This window comes from Gadus macrocephalus, chromosome 1 (assembly GCF_031168955.1).
Source record: "Gadus macrocephalus chromosome 1, ASM3116895v1".
NCBI lineage: Eukaryota > Metazoa > Chordata > Actinopteri > Gadiformes > Gadidae > Gadus > Gadus macrocephalus.
In genome coordinates, this window is record NC_082382.1 from 6224883 (window position 1) to 6247664 (window position 22782).

Sequence of the window (22782 nt, forward strand, 5' to 3'; positions counted from 1 at the left end):
GCACCAGTAGCTTCACTTGATGGCCTGTGTGCAGTGCTTAGAGAACAGGCACACATTGTTCTGTTAATGCAGAACAGTCAGGATAAAGAGAGTTCTGCTTTATCGATTTCTGAAGCAGTTTTCGAACCGTATGAAATGAAACAATACAATCGGCTTCTCACACAATCACTCACAATAAAGCTCAGACAACAAATGATCAAAAGTTCTTTGTAAAATATATTTTGGTCCAAAAGCTGATTAGCAAAAATGCATGATGTGCAATCATACCTTCATGAGGCATTATACAGAGAAAACATTTTGTCTTTCCAGTGTATTAGGTTGCTATGATATTACTCCATTACTTTATTAAGGCTAATTGCATAAAGCTGTTCAAATGTAGTGTTCTTTTCTCACATTTAAGACAATTGTAACAAGCCAACACCAATGGTTATGAAATACACTGATTTACCCCTAGTTACATGGGGGGCTTTCTTACTCATCACAATGATCAGTTTGCTGTAAAACATTTAACGAATGAACCCCATGGCTTTACAGAGGATCAGATATGGGCCAACTCTGCACGTGTGTGGGAGGTTAGTCAACAAACTTATTCCGCTTCCCTCGCGTTAGTTTGTGCGTCATCAGCGTTGGTCAGACCAGCGTTGGCTGACATTGTAGGTGCACTTTGGTAGAGGAGAGTCCCTTTGTGGGCTGTGACGGGTCACAGGGTTAACTAAACTGACCCGGTTGGATTCTCTCTGCATCTTCGAGGAAAACCACAATACATCACTCAGTTAACTATAATTTATGGGGTGGAAACACGGTTCACAAAACCTTCTCAAATACTTCTCAAATACTAATCTGGCAAACTATTTGAAAAAGAAAAAAAGCCTGATTTAGTTTCTTTTTAAAAAATCTGATGGTACACTTTTGGCACATCTTCGTGAAGCAAACAAGCAAAGGGCCAATTTCTATATAGAAATATTAAGCTTATTTTGTCATCTTTAAATATATGGACCCAGTCTGATTCATGAAACAGCCAGTTCAAAGTAGCTTTCCTAATTGTCAAGACAGTCGGAGTGCTTTTCTTCATTAATGTGGAATCTAATTCACTGATGTCACCCTTTCAAATAAATAGATGCATAAGCAGTAGTACACATTATTACAACAATGGAAGTAGTCTGATCCAAATGTGCTTTTTTGGTCGATGGTAACTAGCATCACAAACAAATGGAAAGTTCATTTGGATCTATAACAAAAAAAATCACGTGAACGCATGCTGGATCAGACCAATCACGGCCTTGCGCGTCACACTACGCTATGCAAAGATGTTTGAGATGAATTCACGAAACCGCTTGGCGTATTGTTCTGGGTGGACCGTTGAGATCTCAGCTCCGGCCTGTAGAGAGGAGACAGACCAAGACAAGCGGAGGTGAATACAGGCTAGTGAGCCGTGGCCTCCAGCCCCTCCCTGGTGATCCATAGTCCACTCACCCCGTGCTTCACCGTCTTGGCTGCGTGCGCGGCCTTCTTCTTGGTGTCGTACTGAGTGAGCACGTCGATCAGGCCCATGAAGTACACCTCCCGCTGGGGGGCTCCTGGACATCAACACATCCAACCTCAGTACGCCGCTTCTTCACAAAACACAGCAATGACCACTCGCCCACTGCATCACGCACCGACGACACGACTTTGAATTACAAATGCAATTCTCAGTTGCCACCGATTGAATTATTAAGTATACTAAATAAATTTAATCCAGCAATCAAAACAGCACACAAACAGTTGTTGGAACACTTGGCAAGCCTTCTGTCTGATTACACCTGAAGAAACTTAATACAATCTCAGAAAACTTGAAGACACTTAAATAATTTAAATACTAAAAGTGTAACATCTAAACATCACACATTTTTTAAATGGCTACGTTTCCTTGTAGAGCAGCAAGCAACACATTGATTCTCCCTCACACACCCACACACACCCTTCATCAAAACAAAAAACCGGGCGCAGGAAGATGGCTTCTTGTCGACGCCTGGCAGAATTCATTCATAGAATAAATCTGCAGCTCCCCAATCAGTTTGAGGGATACTAGAAATGCCAAAAACACGGTCTACATCTCAATGGGGATAATTGGACTCACTTTGCAGGCGCTTTCTTTGTTGTGAAGTCAGTTTAACCTGTATTATATAGACTATTTTAGTCAGTTTAACCTGTATTATACAGACTATGTTAGTCAGTTTAACCGGTGTTATAAACAGTACGTTAAGTCAGTTGAACCTGTATTATATACAGTCTATGTAAAGTAAGTTGAATCGTATTATACAGACTATGTCAGTCAGTTTAACCCGTGTTATACAGACTATGTTAAGTCAGCTTAACCTGTATTATACAGACTATGTTAGTCAGTTTAACCAGTGTTATACAGACTATGTTAGTCAGTTTAACCAGTGTTATACACAGTCTATGCGGGTATCAACCACAAAGGAGCTCCATTGGCCAGGTCTTCATGTGCTTTACACTGTTTTAGAACAAGTGGGATACACTTCTTCACAGCCATTTTAATCCAACCTTTCGAAACGAGAGAACGCTTGATGGTAATCCTAGCTGGACAAACAGGTTGAACCAGTAACCTACTGCTCATTGGGTAATAGTCTCCAGAATATTGCATTGCATGATGGCATTGAAATGTGCGCAGTGCCCGACGCACAGCTCTCCGCGGCTGGTCTGGTCTTATTCTAACTGAACTCGTGTTCTAATCTGACCGTTTTCGGTAATTAGTCTTCAGGCGACAGCCAAGTTTAAATGTTAGGGGGCGTCCCTTCGCCACCATTAGGCGGACCGGTTTGGGCTGAACCTTGCTCCTCTTTTAACTGGCACTGATCTCAATGGAATCTCAGTGGAGATGATAGAAAACAGCCTCTTGGGATCGACTAGCCTTCCATCATCCCTTGAACACGGGGGGTGGAACAACATAAGGCTGGCAATATATCGTCACCTTTCTTCGTGCGATAGGAGAATTTATAATCTGGCGCCAAAAGGAAATATCGCCCAAAATATCCATATTTGAATTTATGAAAAATAAAAAATAAAAAGCACTATAAACAGATTTTCCTGCTCCTCGAGGTGGCGCTCAACACATAAATGAAGGAAACTAGAACCGATGTTAACTCACCAAAGACTGGCACCAGAACAACTTAGGACCATGAATGAAAGCTGAAATCCAGCACATACCGTGATGTATAGTTCTAGGATTGTCTCACAATATATCGATTATTGCGGAATGGCGATATTATCGGTATCGCGGCGCGGGGATTCCCACCCCGACTGAACACATACCTGGGACACTGGAGATAGCGTAGACGTCTACGTAGGGGTCAAACTCCCCGGGCCCCAGGGGCTTACAGGAAGACATGTACCCCGCTATGCCCTCTGGAGAGGTGCCGTAGGAGGCCGCGGCCGGGCCCGGGGCCACGCCGTTCTCCGTCTCCAGGTCCTCGTCGTTGGAGGCCTCGTCGCCCTCCTCCTCGTCGCGCTCGGCCCGGCCCACGTCGTGGATGCCCAGGAGGAGGCTGTAGTCCATGATCTTCAGCTTAACCAGGAACTGGGGAGGACAAACCCGTCAGCCGTTTGGGCAAGGTTTATACTGGCCCTCTGTGGTTAAGAGCCGTAACAACAGTGGAACGCCCCCTCCCGCCTCGTACCTCCACATCCCTGTTCAGTTTCTCCATAACCTTCTCCTTCTGCTCGTCAGTGACGTACACTTTCTGCATGTTGTTTCTGAAGTCCATGTCCTTGAAGGTAGGGAGCTCCTTGCCCTAAGGAATGAAACTTAATTAAAACTCACTCAAATAAAACTTGATTAATAGGTGCCGTTTTGGTGAAGAGACCACTGCTGATGGGTTGGAGACATACCCTCTCTTTGTCGCTGGCTTCACGGGACACCAGGGAGCCCTGTGAAAAAACATCTCCAGTTTACTCTAATAGCCCCAATGGTTGAGGATGTCAAAGTGTCAAAAAGGGAGCCGAGATACAGGTCCTGAATCCCTTCAGATGAAGTGTGACGAGCTGAGTGGACAGCATGCAAACCTTGAGGTCGTATTTCCTGTGCACCACAAGCCTGTGGCTGAACATGTTCCTCATGACGATCAGGTAGGTCTCCTCGTTATCCACGGTCACGCGGTACATCCCCAGGAACTGGGGCAGCAGGGTGCTGCCGTGGCACTTGACGATGTGCTGGAGGAACAGCATCACACCACATGGATCAGCTGGCACGCCAGAGCGTCAGCTCTGGGGGCAGCTGGGCAGGGAGGGTGGCTGCATGCCCCCAATAACTCTTCACCAGCTCTGGTTTACATGAGCGGCAGTAATTGGAACGCCTGTATAGCTGGTATTACATTAGTCGATTTTTTCTCCTGAAGAATTTTTTTAAATTTGAGCATTTAGTAGGCGCTTTTCTCCAAAGCGAAAGTACATTTGAAACAAGGTGAAACAAAACTATATCGCCTTGGGTACAGTAAGGATGTTCATAGAACCAAGTGCAAAGCACTAACAATTGTTAGGTTAACCCAATCCCAGTATGCAACAAAGATAGCTAGGATAAGGTGCTACACAACTAAGTACTATGACTAATTGCGACATACAACATGCGTACATAAAGTGCCAGGACGTACAACATACAACAAGTGCGTAGGAGGGGTTGGAGGGGTTGGCTATGCAGAGTCTAGGTGAACTCTGAACAAGAAGATGCCACAGCTCAACAAGCATGTTTTGGGTTGTTGATAGAAGACCACGCTCACATTGTCATGTAATGATGGCTTGTAATGGTTAACCACATTACCATTGCAGACAAGCTGGATTCAAAATAAATGGTACCAATATAAATCAATATATTTAATTTCTCCTCGAGTTATAGGGAATAGCTGGTCTCTGACGTCATCAAGTCTTTTAGCTGTCTAACCTGGCTACTGTTCACACTTGAACCCACACCAGTATATTCTGAACCAGTTCTCAAAAGGTGTGCTTCATTTCAACATTGGGATTTATTCAGAAAACTGAACACAGAACCCTCCTCAACTCCAGATGTGTTTAGGGTTTTCTCAGGGTACACCTGCCCTCCTCAGCTCCAGATGTGTTTAGGGTTTCCTCAGGGTACATGTGTATCCCTGGCCAGCTTTTCGCATTAACTGTTGCAGCGATCTGTGTCTGCATCCAGGTTTGAAACGCGTTAACAACTATAGTTGATAACACGGCCCTGACCGTAACGACTGCTACAGAGTCGCCTCTAGCCCACTCTCTCACGAACCAGATGGCCCCGCCTCTGATGGACTAAAGTTGGGCACCTATTGATTTAACTTCATCATTCGGTTGTTACTCTTAAAAGCACAGAGTGCGGTACCCAATCCTACTCCTGGCTGGGCTGAAATATCGGTTACCAATTATTTGTCAAGACTTTCTTGAACCGAGTCTGCCAAAGGGCCTGTAGTCCAAAAGACGAAAGCGCTATATTTGCAAGGATCATTTTGTGCTCACAAAATTATCTTTGGTAGAAATTGTTCAAGGAGGTAATTGAGACTTTTAATAAAAAACAGTTGTTTTAGTGAAGCCAGGCGAGACGGATAGGATGGTTTGATCACCCAGACGAGTACTGCCCTTTAAAGACCATATTAAACTGAAAGGTTAACCGTATTAGATCTGTTTAATATGAATTTCTATAAGCATGCAATTATTGTGCAAGGCAGAATAATTAAACGCACATAGGATGACTAGAAATAGAAACATTCTGTTTCACTGTTGATCAGGGACCATGGAGCCAACAGCTAAATATGAGCGAACTCTGTAAGCTAGCGTCAACAACTAAAGAAAACATACGATCAGAGGAGGAGCTGAAACAAAGTGGATCATCCCTGCAAAAGCCTTGTAGATATCAGCAGTCTGTTTGTAGTTACTGTACCATCTACAGAATAGCAAGGCAACCAAGTCAAAATTCTCCCTACTTCATCAAAGTTAATTGATGGCAGGCCACCAACGTCAGCGGGGTTTCCTTCAGCTCACTCTCGCATGCAAGTTGCATGGAATTCATCCAACAGCTTTTGTTCTCTTTTGGGATCGGAACAAATGCTCCTCCACAGCCAGTTGGCCTCCATTTGCAAAGTAAAATGCTGCTGGACGCAATTAGGCTGGCCACCAACCAATCACTGAAACGGGTGACACAGCACTGAGTGACATCTTTCTTCTCAACAAAAGCTTTAAGTGCAGTTATTTGTTCTTCCTTTAGTGAAAATGTGTCGTCTATTTCTTTAATACTTTCTCAATAGCGGAATAGCGGAATCAACATCAAAGGCAGCCATCTTTGTTGTTGTTGTTGTTGAAATGCCTCTCCAGCACTCCTCTGCACCATCATCAGATTTATCCCGCCTCATATCCGGTAAACAGTTGTGATTGGTCTATCTTGTACCGGGCAAAAACCCTATTGTATGGTAGGGGAGCATGACCGCATCTGCAGCACAAATTAATGCTTAGTCTGGTTCTCATGCTACCTTAGAGCATGTTTGAGATCTGGCCTGATTATATGTCATTTTTACATTGTAAACATTCAATCAGTGCTGAACGTCCATTACTTTGGTAAATATATAAAGAGATAGTTGTGTAAACAGAATCCATGTTCAATTGTAATAACATGAAGACAATATTGTGGGGTTTCCTTTGAGTTTTCCAAAAGATCTGTAAAAAGCTACTGCTGCGAAAACAATGCTCTGATTCAGATGGGACCCAGTGGATGGACCCACCCCGACAGAGATTCCACTTCTCCTCCTACTGTTCCATCTACAGAACCCCTGGCTGCACATTCCAACCATCAGCAGGGTGTCGTCTGGTGCACAACCTCGTTTCATCCAAGAACCACCACCCTCAAACAGAGGCATCCATTCAAGGGACGTTTATCAAACACGACATTCATCACACACACACACACACACACACACACACACACACACACACACACACACACACACACACACACACACACACACACACACACACACACACACACACACACACACACACACACACACACACACACACACACACACCTGATGGTACTCAGACAGGATGTTGTGCATATCTGCCACATCCTCGCTGGAGATCTGCTTGACCACTAGGGTGTGGTCTTCAGAGTGGAGGAGCAGTCCCTCTCCCTGGGCTTCTGCACTCCGAACAGGGGGGCTCCGCGTCAGTGAAACCTGACGCAGAGTAGCAAACAAAGTAATGGCAAAATTTAACTTCTAGTCACATTGTGTATTTGCTGAAGAAGCTTCAGAATGATGACAAGTAAACGACACAACAATTCACAATTACCTTAAGGTAAATGCTGTAATCCATTTGGATGGTACGCTGGTACGTCCCCTTTTGGTCATAGTATATTACCCGTTTCCCATTGGCTAATCATTGTTATTGTTAGCTACATAAATATAATCTCTTTACGGGCGCAGCCATCTTTGCTGACGAGTAGTACGTTCGGCCTCGCTGAACTCGCTCTACTTTCAAAGCGACGAGATACTACGACAAAAAGGGGGCGTGCCTCGGTGAAATGCAGCAAGAAAGCTGGGAGATTTGCAACTTACAACTTGCACGTACCATCCAAATGGATTACAGCAAAAGCATGTTAGATGCTGGATATTCAAATATTTATGTATAGTTGATCATAGAGGATTTCCAAACAATTCCTAAAGAGTTCAAGTTCACATTATACATTACCACATTATACACATACTTGGTAATCCAAATCCTCGATCCCAAACCGTTCCCTCAAATTTCTGAATACCTGAGGACAGTATTCTTTGAACTTAAAATGCCCTGGGAGATTCTCTCTGAAAGAAATGTTAAAAGAGGAAGATTTAAGTTTTCATGAATGTGAATTATCCAAGGTTTAAATAGATGTAGATCAATCGAGGTTAACACCGCCAAAGTTCTGCCCAGCAATGTGCTACAGTTAAGTTATCCGTGTATCATACTTGTTGAAGAGGTGGTTGTTGACTTTGATCTTTGTGTTTGCTTTGAAGTCATCGGGCAGCAGCATCACGGGGACAGGCACCTGGTTCAGATCATTGATCTGCAGAAGCAAAAATACATGTATTGTGGCGGTTAAGCACAGCCCATGGAAAACATGCAACTAATTGCATGTGTTTAACAAACTAATAACCCGATGAAGTTGGTTTATAGTAATTTATAGTTTGTTCTCCAATAATAATTGTGTGTGCACTTTGTTAATACATAATACGTTTGTTGTTAGTGTTTGCACTCCATTTACAATAATAAAAACAATACTTTTGTGATTTACCTTTAAAGCTTGTCATGCGTTTTCTCCTGCATTAAGTGTAAAGCAGATTGCTATCTCCATACATGCATTACATACATTCAGTGCGGAATCTAACCCGGGTCACACAGGTGGCAGGTAGACATTATATTCTCTCACCTTACAGTGATCGCTACCTTATGCATATCAATCACTGCAGTGGTCATGGAAATGTATTCAGATGTAGCGTTTTGATTATACATTAATACATAAATCATAACACTGCTCTCCCAAGCATGATAATAACTACTACGAAACAGTTCAAACATCCATCGACACACCAGGAGCTGGAGCACAGTGCAAGTGTCCAGCATACTGCCAGTAGCCTCAACTTCCTGATGCTGTGTACTGCAGCAGACAGAACACTTCAATCACATGCATTGGTTACATAGCGTTGAGTTAGCTTTGTTTGCTCTAACATTAGCTCGCTACGATGCTAACCAGTTAGCTCTGAGCGACTCACCGAGTGATTGACGCCCCACATCAACACGCTCAGCACGGGGTCGCTCGCACGGAACACCTTCACCTTCTGCTGGACGAAGTGTTTCTTTTTCGTCTTGGTTTTGGGGGCCAGTATGACCATGGGACTGGAGATGGCCCCCGAGTTGCCGAGAGAAGCCATCACAAGGTGCTCTCGGCTCGTATGTTCTCCTCACTGACGGCTAGCGACTAGCCAACAAGCTAACATACAGTATGTGTTCCCTCGCACAACTTAGCTGTGCCTACCCCTTAAAGCCAAACGCGGACGGAAACGTCTGCTTTAAAGTCGGAGTTTTTGTAATTATACGTATACAGCTTATCTAAGACATATTCTAGCAAACTGACTTTTTTTTAATGGATCGCAGGTTGACAGACAGCGTCATAACTTCATCACCCGCCCCGCCCACTCCAGCACCTGTACCCCACGTGGTCCCCCTGGAGTGACAGGTGAACCGGCCAAAGAGAAGGAAACCCACACGATTCTTAATTTGACCTATAAATGGAAAGGGGTCAAGATCAATTACCATTTTTTTCGTTCTGTTTTTATAATGGCGAATAATGATTGCGTTATTACCGTTGGCCTATTGGTTACCAATAATTCAGGATTATCTTTCAGCCTGCACGGCTCAAAATTATCTACTCAAAAATCTGGTGTTTGCTATGCAGATGGTCTGTTATAATCATTATACCTTCTCATTGTCCGATGCTCTTGATTATATTAATATGGCCTACATGAATATGTAATGACACATTTACCGTTTTTTAATATTGATGATCATTTTTTAAGGATTTGCCTTAATTAAAATAATTGTAGGATGTGGGGTAATTAGCTTTCTACCCATATGCTATTAACCTATACATCTCCAAGAATAGCAAAAGCACCCATGTGGCTGTGTGATGTAAGGAATTGCGTCTTTCACTTCATTTCTTTCAAGAGCCTATTTAGGATTTTATATCCATGGATATTATATACAGTTACCGTGGAAACAGGCATGTATTGGTTCCCTAGGTGGAAAGACTTCAATTATCAAAAAAGCAGCATGAAATTAATGTGCCTATTAGGTTTGGCTTGACTGCTGAGAATGATCTGCTGTTTCTGTGACAGCACAAGGATTATGTAGGGCACAGTCATGAACAGTATAACATAAAACTGAAAGGGAGAGACACATTTCTGGACAGACTTTGCCTTCCAATGGAGTGATAGTAGTGTGAAATCACTATTTTCATCTTTTCATCATCCTTCTTATATTATACATATATTATCTATATATATTCATTATAATTGTATAGGGGAAAAAATGAACAAAACCATGGCTGTTATATTAATATATGTGTTTTATACTTGTTTTTTTTATCACCAGTATATTTTCATTTTAATATTTGCATCTTACAGGTCCTTCATACATAGACCTATACCACCACAGCACACATATTGGCACAAGAAGATTGGTCAGAAGTCGATTCGAGTCACACTTTTCCAGCACGCAATTGAATGGCTTTTCGCGAGGACTTGGGAAGGACATACTAAGACAATAACAAATAGAATATTTTTTTCCCTCATTTAAATCAAAATGTGTATGCTGTTTCAACATAAAAAAATATAGAAAAGTAATATGGACAATCCCAATGTAAAAAAACAAAGCATAAATAGGAAAACAAAGTGAGCTGAAACCATAAAATGTACAGCAGTTGAGTAGTGAATGTGTTTAGCCATAGCGGTGCCTCGGAAGCACGATATCTCTTCCTAACATGAAATAAAATAATCTCTGTCTTTAAATAAGAAACTGCTGACAATATAAAAATACATGGCATTGTACTGTAGTTCATTAAATAAACCAAAAATTCATCTATAAAATATTATATTGACGTGTATAAAAATATGCCTTACAACTTCTTGAAAAGGATAAAAGCCATAAGCTTTTTTTGTCTGCCACTCAGGAATATACACAGTCAACCACAACACTCCAACATATGTACAATCAATCAATCAACAAATGAGCAATCATAAAGCGATTTTGACAAAACAAACCGATGCATCCAAGACTCAACCGTATCACTACTGTGATCGTATGCTATACATTAACGATACTACAAGATGGGGGATTCCAAGCAGTTATTTTTTTGTTGAGGTTTTATTTTGGGTGGTGGGGGGGCGTTATGCATTCCTCACAAAATAAATAATAAAGAAAAATCTATTAAATGAAGTGTATTGATATCAGTGTATCTTTGGAGAGAGGGAGAGAGGGTGGTGAGGGAGACACGTTTATGAAACATTGTGTCACATCACCAGCGTAACAGTATTCCAGCCCACTGAGATCAGAACAAACACAGGCAGTGTCAGCTATCCTAAAAAAATAACTAGTTAAATGAAAAGTGACTACACAGCCAGGACAAGAGCTAGGGACTAGGAGACTATCTGGAGTAACAGTAACAGCGCTTAGGGAATTGAGGCAGTCTTTTTTAGAGAGTTAGTGTGAGCATACAACACGTCACGTCAAACGATAAACAGAGAAATTTGCTGCAACGTTTAAAACATTCAGGCAGATATGACCGTTGCTACTTTACTTTACGTGTGTCTTGTATCTAGAGAGGATGTTGAAGTTAATGGTGGTGTAGATTTCCGTAGGAAGTGGTTAACTCCTGGCCAGGCAGTGTCTAGCACAAGCCATAGCCGCCCCCGCCCCCCCCCCCCCCCTCCCTGTGCTCTTCCTCCTCAGCCTCCTATTCATCCTCCTCCTCCTCCTCGTCTTCCTCCAGGCTCAGTTCAAGGAGATAGAGTCGCTGCCCTTACTCTCCATCGCAGGGTAAAGTTCCGTCCTCACTGGCATGTGAGGCCCACAGCGATGCCCAGCTCATCCACACACCAGCAGTGGCCGCGCTGCATGCCCTTGGAGGAACGGCACTGTGTTAGGATAAGAAGTGGGAGAGAGAGAGAGAGAGAGAGAGAGAAGAGGGGAGAAGGAGGGAGAGAGAGAGAGAGAGAGAGAGGGGGGGAGAGAGAGAGAGAGAGAGAGAGAGAGAGAGAGAGGAGAGAGAGAGAGACAGAGAGAGAGAGACAGAGAGAGAGAGAGAGAGAGAGAGAGACAGAGAGAGAGAGAGAGAGGGGGGGGCTGACAGAGAGAGAGAGAGAAGAGGGGAGAAGGAGGGAGAGAGAGAGAGGGGGGGAGTGATGCAGAGAGAGAGAGGGGGGGGGAGTGATACAGAGAGAGGAGAGTGAGAGAGAGAGGAGAAGAGGGAGGAGAGAGAGAGAGAGAGAGAGGGGGGGAGTGATAGAGAGAGAGGGGGAGAGAGAGGAGAGAGAGAGAGGGAGAGAGAGAGAGGGTTGAGTGATGCAGAGAGAGAGAGAGAGAGAGAGAGAGAGAGAGAGAGGAGAGAGAGAGAGAGAGAGAGAGAGAGAGGGGGAGTGATACAGAGAGAGAGAGAGAGAGAGAGAGAGAGAGAGAGAGAGAGAGAGAGGAATGAGACAGAAAGAGAGAGAGAGAGAGAGAGGGAGAGAGAGAGAGAGAGAGGGGGGAGTGATACAGAGAGAGAAAGAAAAAGGGCAGCATATCAGGAGGGAAAAAAGAGTGAGTGTGAGCGAAAGATAGAGGGAACAAGACCGCAAGACAGAGAGATTAGAGGAAAAAGAGAGAAAAAATGATATGTCATTGTTACGTGGAACTGATTCTCTTCGCGCACAGCTGACATTCTCTGGGGGAGAGAGGTGACAGTAATTCTCAGTGCTTTAGTTATAGGAAACATGGCTTGCTGCAATGCAAAGATGGCTTTGTACTTGTAGTGCAAAACACACTACAATATCTCAGTTCAATATTCACCAATCGTATACATACAGAATATTTCAATTTGAATGTGAGGGCCAACCATCTATTGTTTTAATATGTTCTTTACCACAACATCAACACTCCATAATCGTACGATCTCTCTTTGTGTTCCTGAGACAGTATTTCCTCGGTACTCTACCTGCTTTTTCCTGTAGAACCCACGGGTGTCACAGTTGGGTATATAGATGTCCCGGTCAGACTGGAAGATGGTCAGCTCCAGACCTCTCAGGACGCTGTTTAATAGTTTACGGCAGGGCGCCTAAGATAAAGAACAATGCAGGTAATGAATGCTAAGATCACATAGGGAGGCAAAGATAGATTGATAGATGAGCTCCTCTAAACAGCAAAAAGGTTACAGTAGCAAGCTCCAAGCCCCAAAGGTCTTTATGTTTCAGTGCTAACAGATGAACGTACATCACAAAGGATTTGTGACAGTGATGCAGCATGATGATGCCAGATTAAAAAAAATAAAAGAGGAAATAGAATGAATTATATAACCATATTGTTACACAAGGCTTTTGCTTTTCGGGTCACTCAGTGGTTTGATGCGACTGAGGAGGATATATTTTTGTCATGCTATGTAATCCAACAAAGCAATTATAATGAATATCATCATTAGATATTTCTCAACAGTCATTCGATCTTATTGTCGCCCGTTGACAGCCCTATAGAATGAAGAAAAAAATAATGTCGTGGCAGCTGTGGCTGAGTCGAAACTTTCCTGATTCACATCATGGTCAATTAGTTCTGCCGCATAGCAGCACACAGATCATGCACCATAATGCATGGCTTCAGTGCACTATATATACATGCTGCTGCACAGCCAGACGACACAAGTGCCACTGCCAGAAGACTCCATACTGTCCCGGATTTCCAACCTTTTCACACGCAGCATCTTCCCCTTATTAAATCATGTGAAGATGCTCCTAACATCGGTCGTGTGTAAATATAACGAGACAGGGAACGTGTGCTTGGTGGTAGGTTCTCACAGTGGAATGCAAGGTTATAAACTTACTTTTTCTATATCCCCACTGTTCGAAGGATGGGGACCTGAGAGAAAAGGACACATTGGCATGAGCATGTCATGATGAAACGTTTGAGATGAAACGTGTGAATGTTTAATCTGTACAGACAGACAGAAACACACACACACACACACAAATGCAATTTCATATTATTTCCATATGCATGTGTGTAAGACCTAAAGACCCTCATGTACACCTTTATGTACTGGGAAACAAAGACCCAATTTCCGTAAGCATATTTCCTGAACAAATGGTCCATGGGAGCCGCAGTGTCTCGGTGTGAACAGTAGATGGAGACTACCGCAATAAAAAAGCATCTTGATAAGGACGTATTTGACAATTTAACATTCATCCCCCGAAGCTTTGTAGAAGCTTTCACTGATGGCATATATTGCAGTCGTTTACAATGACCTTTATATGCAATCAAATCCTGACATTACACACGTATAAATATCTGTCCACGCATTCCTAATGACAAACCTGATTGGATCACTCACAAATAACCCAATTATGCCCCGGCTTTGATTTCCAGTCAAAGCCCCTCGCAACTGACACTCAAAGGACATTTGCTCAATCCCAATGACACACACGGGCACTGCAGAACTTCAATGGAGGCAAGTGGCTTGCAAAGTGTGTGCACTGTGAAACATAACAGTTAATGTTGCTTGTTTTACGGTGCTGAAAGATCTACATTAAATCATACAGTACATGATGTAATGTGTATTGGGTACACTCCCCTTCCTTCTTGTCTACCCTGCCTGACACTGCATGCTGAATACATGTTTCAATGTGTCAAGGCTACAAGTAGTCTCTCATCTTCTTGGGCTAAAATGTGTATCTGTGTGTGTTCTGCCTGTGGGATTCTTCATTTTCACATAAGCACATTTGTCTGTGGTCGATTTGCATGCGCATGCGTGTGCGTGCGTGTGCGTGCGTGTGCCTTACCTGTGGGGTGGGGCCTCTCCGTTGGACTGGTCCTGCTGTGCTTGGCGCAGAAGCCCCTTCCCTGCAACAGAGCCTGGAGGGGGCTGTGCTCGCTGGGCGGGGGGACACAGCGAAGCCCCTTGGCACAGCTGAGTGTGTACACACCACAGGGCTCACCCTGGGCCAACACTAAGGTGCTCCCTGCAGCATTGTGGTCTCTGGGGGGCCGACCTGCCCCCATTGGATCCCGGCAGGAGGGGCACATCTTGAAGGGCCCCAAGTGGTTCGCCCAGGTCCAAGATCCGCAGTGGCCGATCAGCAACAGAACAATGGTTGTCAAGTTGGAAATGAGAGGCATTTTCTGTCCAGGTCTCAGGTTCTCGTCACTCTCTCCCTGTCAGTTAGATGTGTCTGATGCTATTTCTGGATGTATGTTTCTCTCTCTCTTTCTCCCTTTCCGTCTCCTCTCTTCAGTCTTCCTGTCGTCTCCTTGTTGCTTTGCCGGGTGAGCTGAGAGGCAGCAAGGAGTCCCCTGCAGCGCCAGAGGAGACAAATGGATATCGAGAGACACAGCAAAGCACCAGCTTTTAAAGATCTGAAAGGCGGTGATACAGAGTGAGTGAGTAAGTGAGTGAGAGAGAGAGAGAGGGGGGGAGAGAGAGAGAGAGAGAGAGAGAGAGAGAGAGAGAGAGAGAGAGAGAGAGAGAGAGAGAGAGAGAGAGAGAGAGAGAGAGAGAGAGAGAGAGAGAGAGAGAGGGAGAAAGAGAGTGAGAGTGGGGGGAGAAAGAGAGCGAGAGAGCACAGTTATGACACCTTCAGGGGCTGGAACTCAGAAAGAGAGGGAGGGAGGAAGGGAGGGAGGGAGGTGGCAGGGAGGGAGAGAGCAAGTGGGGGGTGGATTATATTCCTCTCAGAAATTATCAAAATCCCCCCACCTCTTCCTGCCTGCCTTATAAGGTAACCCTCCTCTTAATTTTTTCCTTTTCTCCTCATCTATAGTACTCACACATATCAGACCTTAAAATATTTGCCATGGTTATAATTATTGTATATTTTGTTGCCTACAATAAAAATGTATGCACGTCTATGTTGTTCTATGTTTATGTTTGAAAGGTCTTAAAATAAAAAGACAGAATTAACTTTTTTAATTTAGTAGTTTAGGCAAGGCAACTTTATTTATACAGCCCTTTTCATACACGAGGCAGACTCAAAGTGCTTCACATACAATAAAATGAAATAAAAAAATAAAATAGATAAGTAAAAGAAAACAAAGGCAAAGTTAAGATATGCATTGTAGAAAGTGCAATGTATTTAAGATTAAGCACAAAGCTAAAGCAAACCCAAAAAATACCATAAAAGTGGTCAGAGGTTGGCCAAGTCTTAAATCCTCAAGGATTTTATTCCAGTTATTTGTTGAGTAGTAACTAAATCCTGCTTTTCACGTGTTTTGTGTTTACTCTGGGGATAATTAACAGATTGGTCTCAGAAGATCTTAGTGGTCTAGAAGCTTATGTAGTGGAAGCATATCAGTTAAATACTTTTGCCCTAAACCATGTAGGTATTTATAGGTGAGCTGCATGATTTAAAAATTAATTCTCTGACATTCAGTGAGCCAATGTAACGGATTAAGAATTGGTGAATATGTTCAAATGTTTTGGTCTTTGTTAAAAGACCAGCAGCATTCTGAACAAGCTGTAGTTGTCTAAGAGTTTTTTTTCGAAGACTTCTTTTTTTAAGCTTACTAGTGATAAAGGCACGTATACGTTTTTGTAAATTTTTTGTGTGCATGAGCACTCTAGGTCTTGCTACGTCTTTAAGGTGATAATAGGCAGATTTTGTAACTGATTTAATGTGACTGTTGAAATGTAAATCTGAATCTGTGATATCCCTAGATTTCTGGCTTCGATTTTTGGTTTTCAGGGACAGAGAGTGTAGGTGTTGGGCTACTTTAAGCCTTTCCGTTTTAGCACCAATTCAATTATCTTGTTTTTTTCCTCATATAGTTGAAGGAAATTTTGGCACATCCAGTCTTTGACTTGCTCAATGCACTGGCACAGCAGATATATGGGCCGATAGTCATTTGGTGATAGTGCTACATAGATTTGCGTGTCATCGGCATAGCAATGATGGTCAATATTGTTATTTTTGCATGATTTGCCCTAGTGGGAGCATGTCTGGTGGATAAAGAGGGTCCCAAGATCGAACTTTGTGGGATTCAGTCAGATTGGTTGGTTCTGATACAAAGACGCCAATAGAAAAAAAAAGTAGTTCCTATCTTGTAGTTTAGTTGGACAGATAAGTTAGAGTCTAGAACTATGTTTTTTTTACTTGGGTTCTCAATCATTCATTACTTTGTTTGTAGTTCTAAAGACAACCTCCGGGCTGCTTATTATCGACTATTACATGTTATATTAAGCAACTGTAACACATTGATGGATGCTATTCAAGAACATTGATTTCTTGGGAATACACATGAATTAACTTTTAAAATGAAACATGTTGGTTATTTGTGGTGTAAATCCCAGACCAATGCATAGAATTATGAGTTTATTTGTTGTCGCTGTACCCCAAGCTTTGGATCATTGCATATTGTATAAAAAGTAAGCAACATCATTGAGCTATTTGATTTGAACTGAAAAGCTCTACTAAAACCGGTTTCCTGTTTTGTTGTTATTGACCCATTCATTATAGTATTATAGTACACCACGGTGTATTATAGTCAACCATTGCATGGTGGGGAGCGTTCTGGAGGTCCATACACTAGGGAAGGCATCAATAACTAAGAAACTAGCCATTTTTTGTTAACATTTAGTTATTGCTTTGGATATAATTATTATCTAAAGCCATTTAAAGGTGAGGCTGAGAACTAGTGTCCGCTCGTCTACAACAGTCGGGTGAATGCATGGCTTGAGAGAAGTACATAACAAATATTATTTCCAGATTGGGTCAGCAAATCCATGTTTCCATCCATCCTGATGCAATTTGAAGACCATGACACCAAAGAAAATGTATATTTCACTGTGCTTTTAGCAGAATAAGGGTGTTGAGATGACAATGCTGAACTGTATTGGCCCTAGCCATCCCTAAATGGTGGTTTTGGCGGCTAAAGACGCTCATTTGCACACTGAGGAACAAAGTCTCTGTTTACATTATGCAAGCGTGTGCATTCTAGCTTCTTAGTGCATTGGTGAGGATTTGCATGGGGTTGTTTGGTAGCCCACTTGCTCACTTATTTCTGCAGTACTAGGACACGCATGTAGTAAAACCAAGCAATTATCTTTCAAACCGCCTCACATGCCCAAACAGTAGGTTGTTGTTCCCATTAAGAGTGATCAGCCTTGGTTAGGACAGTGAAAATCACCTTGTGTTTTCATCAGCTGGCTACCCAGAGAAGTCTAGTGGGGTTCCAGAGAGGAGAAGGGTCCAAGACCAATGCCAGGCCAGTGGAGCTCTCTGTTCCCCCCCTGCTCTGGAGGGTCAGAGTTCCCTCCTCAGACCATGTCCCTCTGCATCTTTTCGTGGATAAATCCCACGGTCAAATTACGAGAGGTCGGGAAGGGCTAGGGTTAAATGATCACGGTTTTATTGTCACCGCAGACGCAGAGAGTGACAACAACACTTGAGGCGGTTTGCAAAGAACTCGCGAACAGTCTCTCAGAGCTCCGCTTTATATTCCAATTGTGTGGCCTCCTCTAAGATATCCTTCGCCAATCACAATGCTCTAAACTACGGGCTCTTGACGTTCACGCCCACAATGTCCGAAATGCATTCCATACAGTAATTCAAGCATTACGTACAAAAGGGTTTCTTACACAACATCAGTAACAGGAAGTTACATATTATACATTAGTTACATGAAGTGAGGTCTTTCATTAAAATCTATTCATCGCCTTGTTTATTAACCTGATCTTAGATCACCATGACTTACCACATGGGTTTAAGAGATGAGCCCTGTGAAAGCAATATCAATTTAAACAGTAAAGTATGCATTTGTAATAGTTAACAATGCCACTTTATTTGTCTGTTGCATATACAGTCATAAGCTGGCAATGTCTGATTTTAACCGGGGTATGGATTAGTTAACTTAACTCTAATTTGAAGTCTACAGAATTCTAAAATCACAGATGAGGAACCACAGGGGGTAACAGATGTTTCTCTAAGAGGCCATTTACATGAGGCGTCGGGGGTTCATCGGAATGCAGGCATTAGTTTAACACAGGAAGGCCAGGCAATATCAATAGTGTTCAACATTTGGCTCCATTGTAAATATATTTACCTTATATTCTTATATAATTTATGCTTAAAGTTAACCTTACTTATACTTCTTATTATCTAAGTGAACTGAGAAATAGACTGATGTCATTGACTATAGAGGGATGTCATTGACTACACAAGCCATCTAAAGCCGATCTAGACCAGAATCCCTTAACCTCTTTCTGGTTGTAACTATTTAATCTAACAGCACTTCTACATGATGGCAAAAAGTCAGTAACGTGTTCTTAGAGATTGTACCTAAACACAGTAATACCAGCAATAATGTGCGTTAAGACAGATGAGGAGAAGGATGATTAGTGAAGTCTATAAGAGGGATGCATTTCCTACATGTGGACATCAAAGGGTCCACCGACAAGTGCGCTTGTCTGTCACTGCGTACACAAATCAACAAACAAGCACGCGCCAACGAGTCGAGCGTCACGGTAGAACAAGTGTCGGAGGACGGGATTGGCCCGCTGTCAGTCACGCTGTTTCAAGGCTTCCTTTGATTGGCTGACTGAAATCATGACAATTTGATGTCAATAGGAAGCGACGAATGCTTATTTCTTTCCTCCACATTTTTGTCAGTGTTTGTATATATGTTTTTCCCTGATAGCTGATGCACAAAAGCGAATTAATGCATTTTTGAACACCGGGATTTCAGGTATGTCTGAAGTAGTTTAAATAACAAGCCCTCCCTCTTGTCAAACACTGAGCCCCAGCTGTTAGCTGCTAATGTTGATCTTGAGCATTTTAAGGCTCGCAACTACATTTCTATCATCCATGACATGTTCTTATTGGCATCGCCTGCTATACGATTTCATAGTAAATTATTTTGAAACCGCACATATAGTGTGTTGTTTCTGTTGGGTAGTTTCAAACGTTAGGTTAGCTCAACTTTCACTGGCCTCGTCCAGTGTTGCCAGATTGGGCGGGAAATCTGGCCCAATCTGGCAACACTGGCCTTGGTAGCTTTCAGGCACTTCGCCACACAACGACACGCCCACTTCGTAAGACACGCCCGTCTCTTCTGCGTGCAGACCTCTTCCCTCCTCTCTGACGTTCAGCTGATGGTCCCACATTTTAGGTCAATTCAATTGAATTGTATGTGTAATGCCTTCAATCACAGGTACAGTTTCAAAGGGCTTAACAGGCCATTTATGTATGACAGTCCCTGACCCTAGCCCCACAGAGGTCAAGAAATAACTCCCTTTATTAGCAAGGAAGAAATCTTGAGAATGAACACAGAATGGAAGATCCTTCCTTCCAGTGATGATCAGGAGTGCAATGGGGGCCATACTTGGCATACATACATACATACATACATACATTAGGGCTGGGCGATATGACGATATCATACCGTGGACGATATGAAAGTGTCTACCGGGAGAGATTTGGCCATATCGTTTATACCGAGAGAGAAAAAAAATAAAAAATGGCGGTGGATGGAACTGCAGTTAACTGCAGTTGCGCCACAACGGGGCCCTGCAGCAGAGTGCTTAGCTGTAAGACATTTAACTATTCCCAGAAGAAGAAACTTCACCAGCCAATGTGCTTTCAGGTAACGTAACCTGCACGTAATTTGAGGTGAGGAAGGCAGGAATCATGGCGCAGTTAATGACAGATTATTCGCTACTTACTCCTTTGTAAGCATGGAAATTCAAGTTCAAAATAAAAGAAAAAACTGATCAAATGTGAAGTATGGTTATTTTAAGCCATTTATTATTTTAATTTACTTCAAAAATACCATATCGTGATATAAAATTACTCATATCGTGATATAAGATTTTGTCCATATCGCCCAGCCCTAACATACATACATACATACATACATACATACATACATACATACATACATACATACAGTACATACAAATATACAGGCAAAACATCGAGTACACAACAGGTCAAGCTCACGGCTTTTCCTAATTTAGTCGTGCATGTCATACAGTCACAGCATAGTGAACTTTAACTTCTGAGTTGTCTTACGAGGCCAATACGGTTATGCAATTGTACATTATTATGATCAGAGCAGCCTGCCTGTCTGTCTGGCCAATTGGCTGTCATCTCCTGTATGCTGTAGTTGAGACAAACGAGATTCATACCTCCTCACTCCAATCTCCTATCCTATTCCTAGTTAATGTTGTCTCTGTTCTCCTCCAGATGGATGACATCAACCTACACCACAGGTTCCTAAATTGGAGGCGTCGAATCCGAGAGCGAGAAATGGGAGAAGTGCGTCCAGCACAAGAACGATTCATGAGGTTGCTGAAGAATGGAGACATTCTCAGGTATGCTCAATTGACTTGTGACTCCTCAGAAAAAAAATATTATTTCTGATTCCTAAACCTAACCTTAACTCACTTATTCTGTTATCGGGTGAGTTGATAATTAAACATAACTCTATAATAGGGACTATTTTCCTTTGTACATTTGTATGACTCTCTTTACTGATTGTAGCCTTGGCAAATAACGCCAACATTTTACATTATTTTACTTTTAATTGCAGTACATCATTACATTATGCCTCATCCTTTTCTTGGTAAGAGCCTTCACCGCCCTCATAGTGGCCCTCCGTACTATGTCATTTCTAAGTGCAAATTGGGGTATCTGGTTTATTTATATTTCTCACCTTGCTATTATGTCCTTTTTAACTTAAAGATCCCATATCAATGCTTTTTTAGGGCATTGCATTTGGGGGTACTACTAGAATAGTGTTACATGCCTCTATGAACTACGAGTGCATCATATCCATAGCATGAATTTCCCCTTCTTTCTAAATGTTTACAACCAGCTACAGCAAAGACCTCATTCAATGTAAGTTGCTGTTGAACAACTTGGCATTTGACCATCCTTTTCTATTTTAACACTTTCTGATCTCAATCCATTGACTGGGCCGTTATAATTTTCCATCAAATTCATTCTGTAGCATTTTAATTAAAACCACCTGTCTTCAGTCTAGAATGTTCCATAAAGTCTATTCTGTTCACAATATAATGTTTATATTATGTTGTTCACATTTAATCAGTCTGTGATGCGTTTGATTCTGAACAGCACACCCAACACACACACAAGTAGCTGCATCTTCCTTACCTGTGGTTTCTTTCTTTAGTTACCAAGGGAACTCTGATGAAGTGGGTTGCTACGTCGCGCCCCAACCTTTATCAAAGGGAACTTGCTACTTTGAGGTAAGACAGCAGCAACACATGTTTCTCAGTTGCTATGCGTTCTGATAAGAAGTTAAGCCTATTGCCATTGCTTCTGTCTTTACTGAGCAGACAAAAAATAGGATTTATTTATCGTTTGCTTCTCTGGGAACTTTGAACCTTCAGATTGTCAAAGCCAGGACACCTTTGTCACAATCTCTGAAACACACATTTCATGTTGAATATAATATATATATAAACTCCTGGAGCATTGCACGTGAAATTTCTTTGATAATTCATTTGATCAAAATGTTTGCTGTGTATCTGAGGTGGTAGCAGCTCAGAGCATCATGTTATAGACTTTGCTTCTGTGTGCTGCCATCATCCAGACTTATTTCCACGATGGCTTTTCAATTAGTTTGGCAAGTTGAAGCCCTCAAGCCCTGTGGTTCTGAATGACATTCACAGTGAGCCCCCAAAGCCAACCCTCAATCCCCTTTGCAGTCCTGATTCAAAGAGCAGTGAAATTGCTGCGGCACCAGGACGAGTTATGGGTTTGATTTGACCTCTTGGTCCGAAGATGACTCCAACTCATGTTGTTGGAGTCAGGACAGAGGATTAGCAAATGATTCAATAAGGTGGATGCACCCTCATGTCTCAGGATGGACTATCAACACGGTAAAATGTGCTTTTTGGGAAGCAAAGGAAGACCTGCTAGGGTCATTGAATCAGGGGCTAGGGGAGTGTCGACGTACTCATGAGGCTGGAGCCAAGCGCCTAGCTTGTTCATAATGTAAGTTAGA

At 42.5% G+C, this 22782-nt stretch overlaps 3 protein-coding genes across 3 annotated transcripts in view; 1 reads left to right on the plus strand and 2 right to left on the minus strand.

The window, feature by feature from the left end:
* Nucleotides 1-198: 198 nt before the first annotated feature.
* pip4k2ca (phosphatidylinositol-5-phosphate 4-kinase, type II, gamma a) lies at nucleotides 199-9278 on the minus strand. The gene is made up of 10 exons (XM_060056034.1): nucleotides 8793-9278; nucleotides 7989-8086; nucleotides 7748-7844; nucleotides 7068-7217; nucleotides 4066-4212; nucleotides 3892-3930; nucleotides 3681-3794; nucleotides 3316-3580; nucleotides 1474-1577; nucleotides 199-1378 (listed from the first exon to the last, which is right to left on the minus strand). Exons 1-10 carry the CDS (start codon nucleotides 8949-8951, stop codon nucleotides 1298-1300), a joined length of 1254 nt encoding a protein of 417 aa, XP_059912017.1. The 5' UTR covers nucleotides 8952-9278; the 3' UTR covers nucleotides 199-1297.
* Nucleotides 9279-10126: 848 nt separating this feature from the next.
* Nucleotides 10127-15370, minus strand: igfbp6b (insulin-like growth factor binding protein 6b). The gene is made up of 4 exons (XM_060056362.1): nucleotides 14601-15370; nucleotides 13646-13680; nucleotides 12770-12889; nucleotides 10127-11711 (listed from the first exon to the last, which is right to left on the minus strand). The coding sequence occupies exons 1-4, from the start codon at nucleotides 14935-14937 to the stop codon at nucleotides 11628-11630; spliced, it is 576 nt and encodes a 191-aa protein (XP_059912345.1). The 5' UTR covers nucleotides 14938-15370; the 3' UTR covers nucleotides 10127-11627.
* A 3965-nt stretch (nucleotides 15371-19335) lies between these two features.
* The window catches only part of spryd3 (SPRY domain containing 3), a 54223-nt gene continuing 50776 nt past the window's right edge, over nucleotides 19336-22782 (plus strand). Inside the window, exons 1-3 of the mRNA XM_060055992.1 lie at nucleotides 19336-19497; nucleotides 20997-21124; nucleotides 21946-22021. Coding sequence (XP_059911975.1) covers nucleotides 20997-21124; nucleotides 21946-22021 — 204 coding nt within the window. The 5' untranslated portion in view covers nucleotides 19336-19497. The remainder of the gene's footprint in view (nucleotides 19498-20996; nucleotides 21125-21945; nucleotides 22022-22782) is intronic.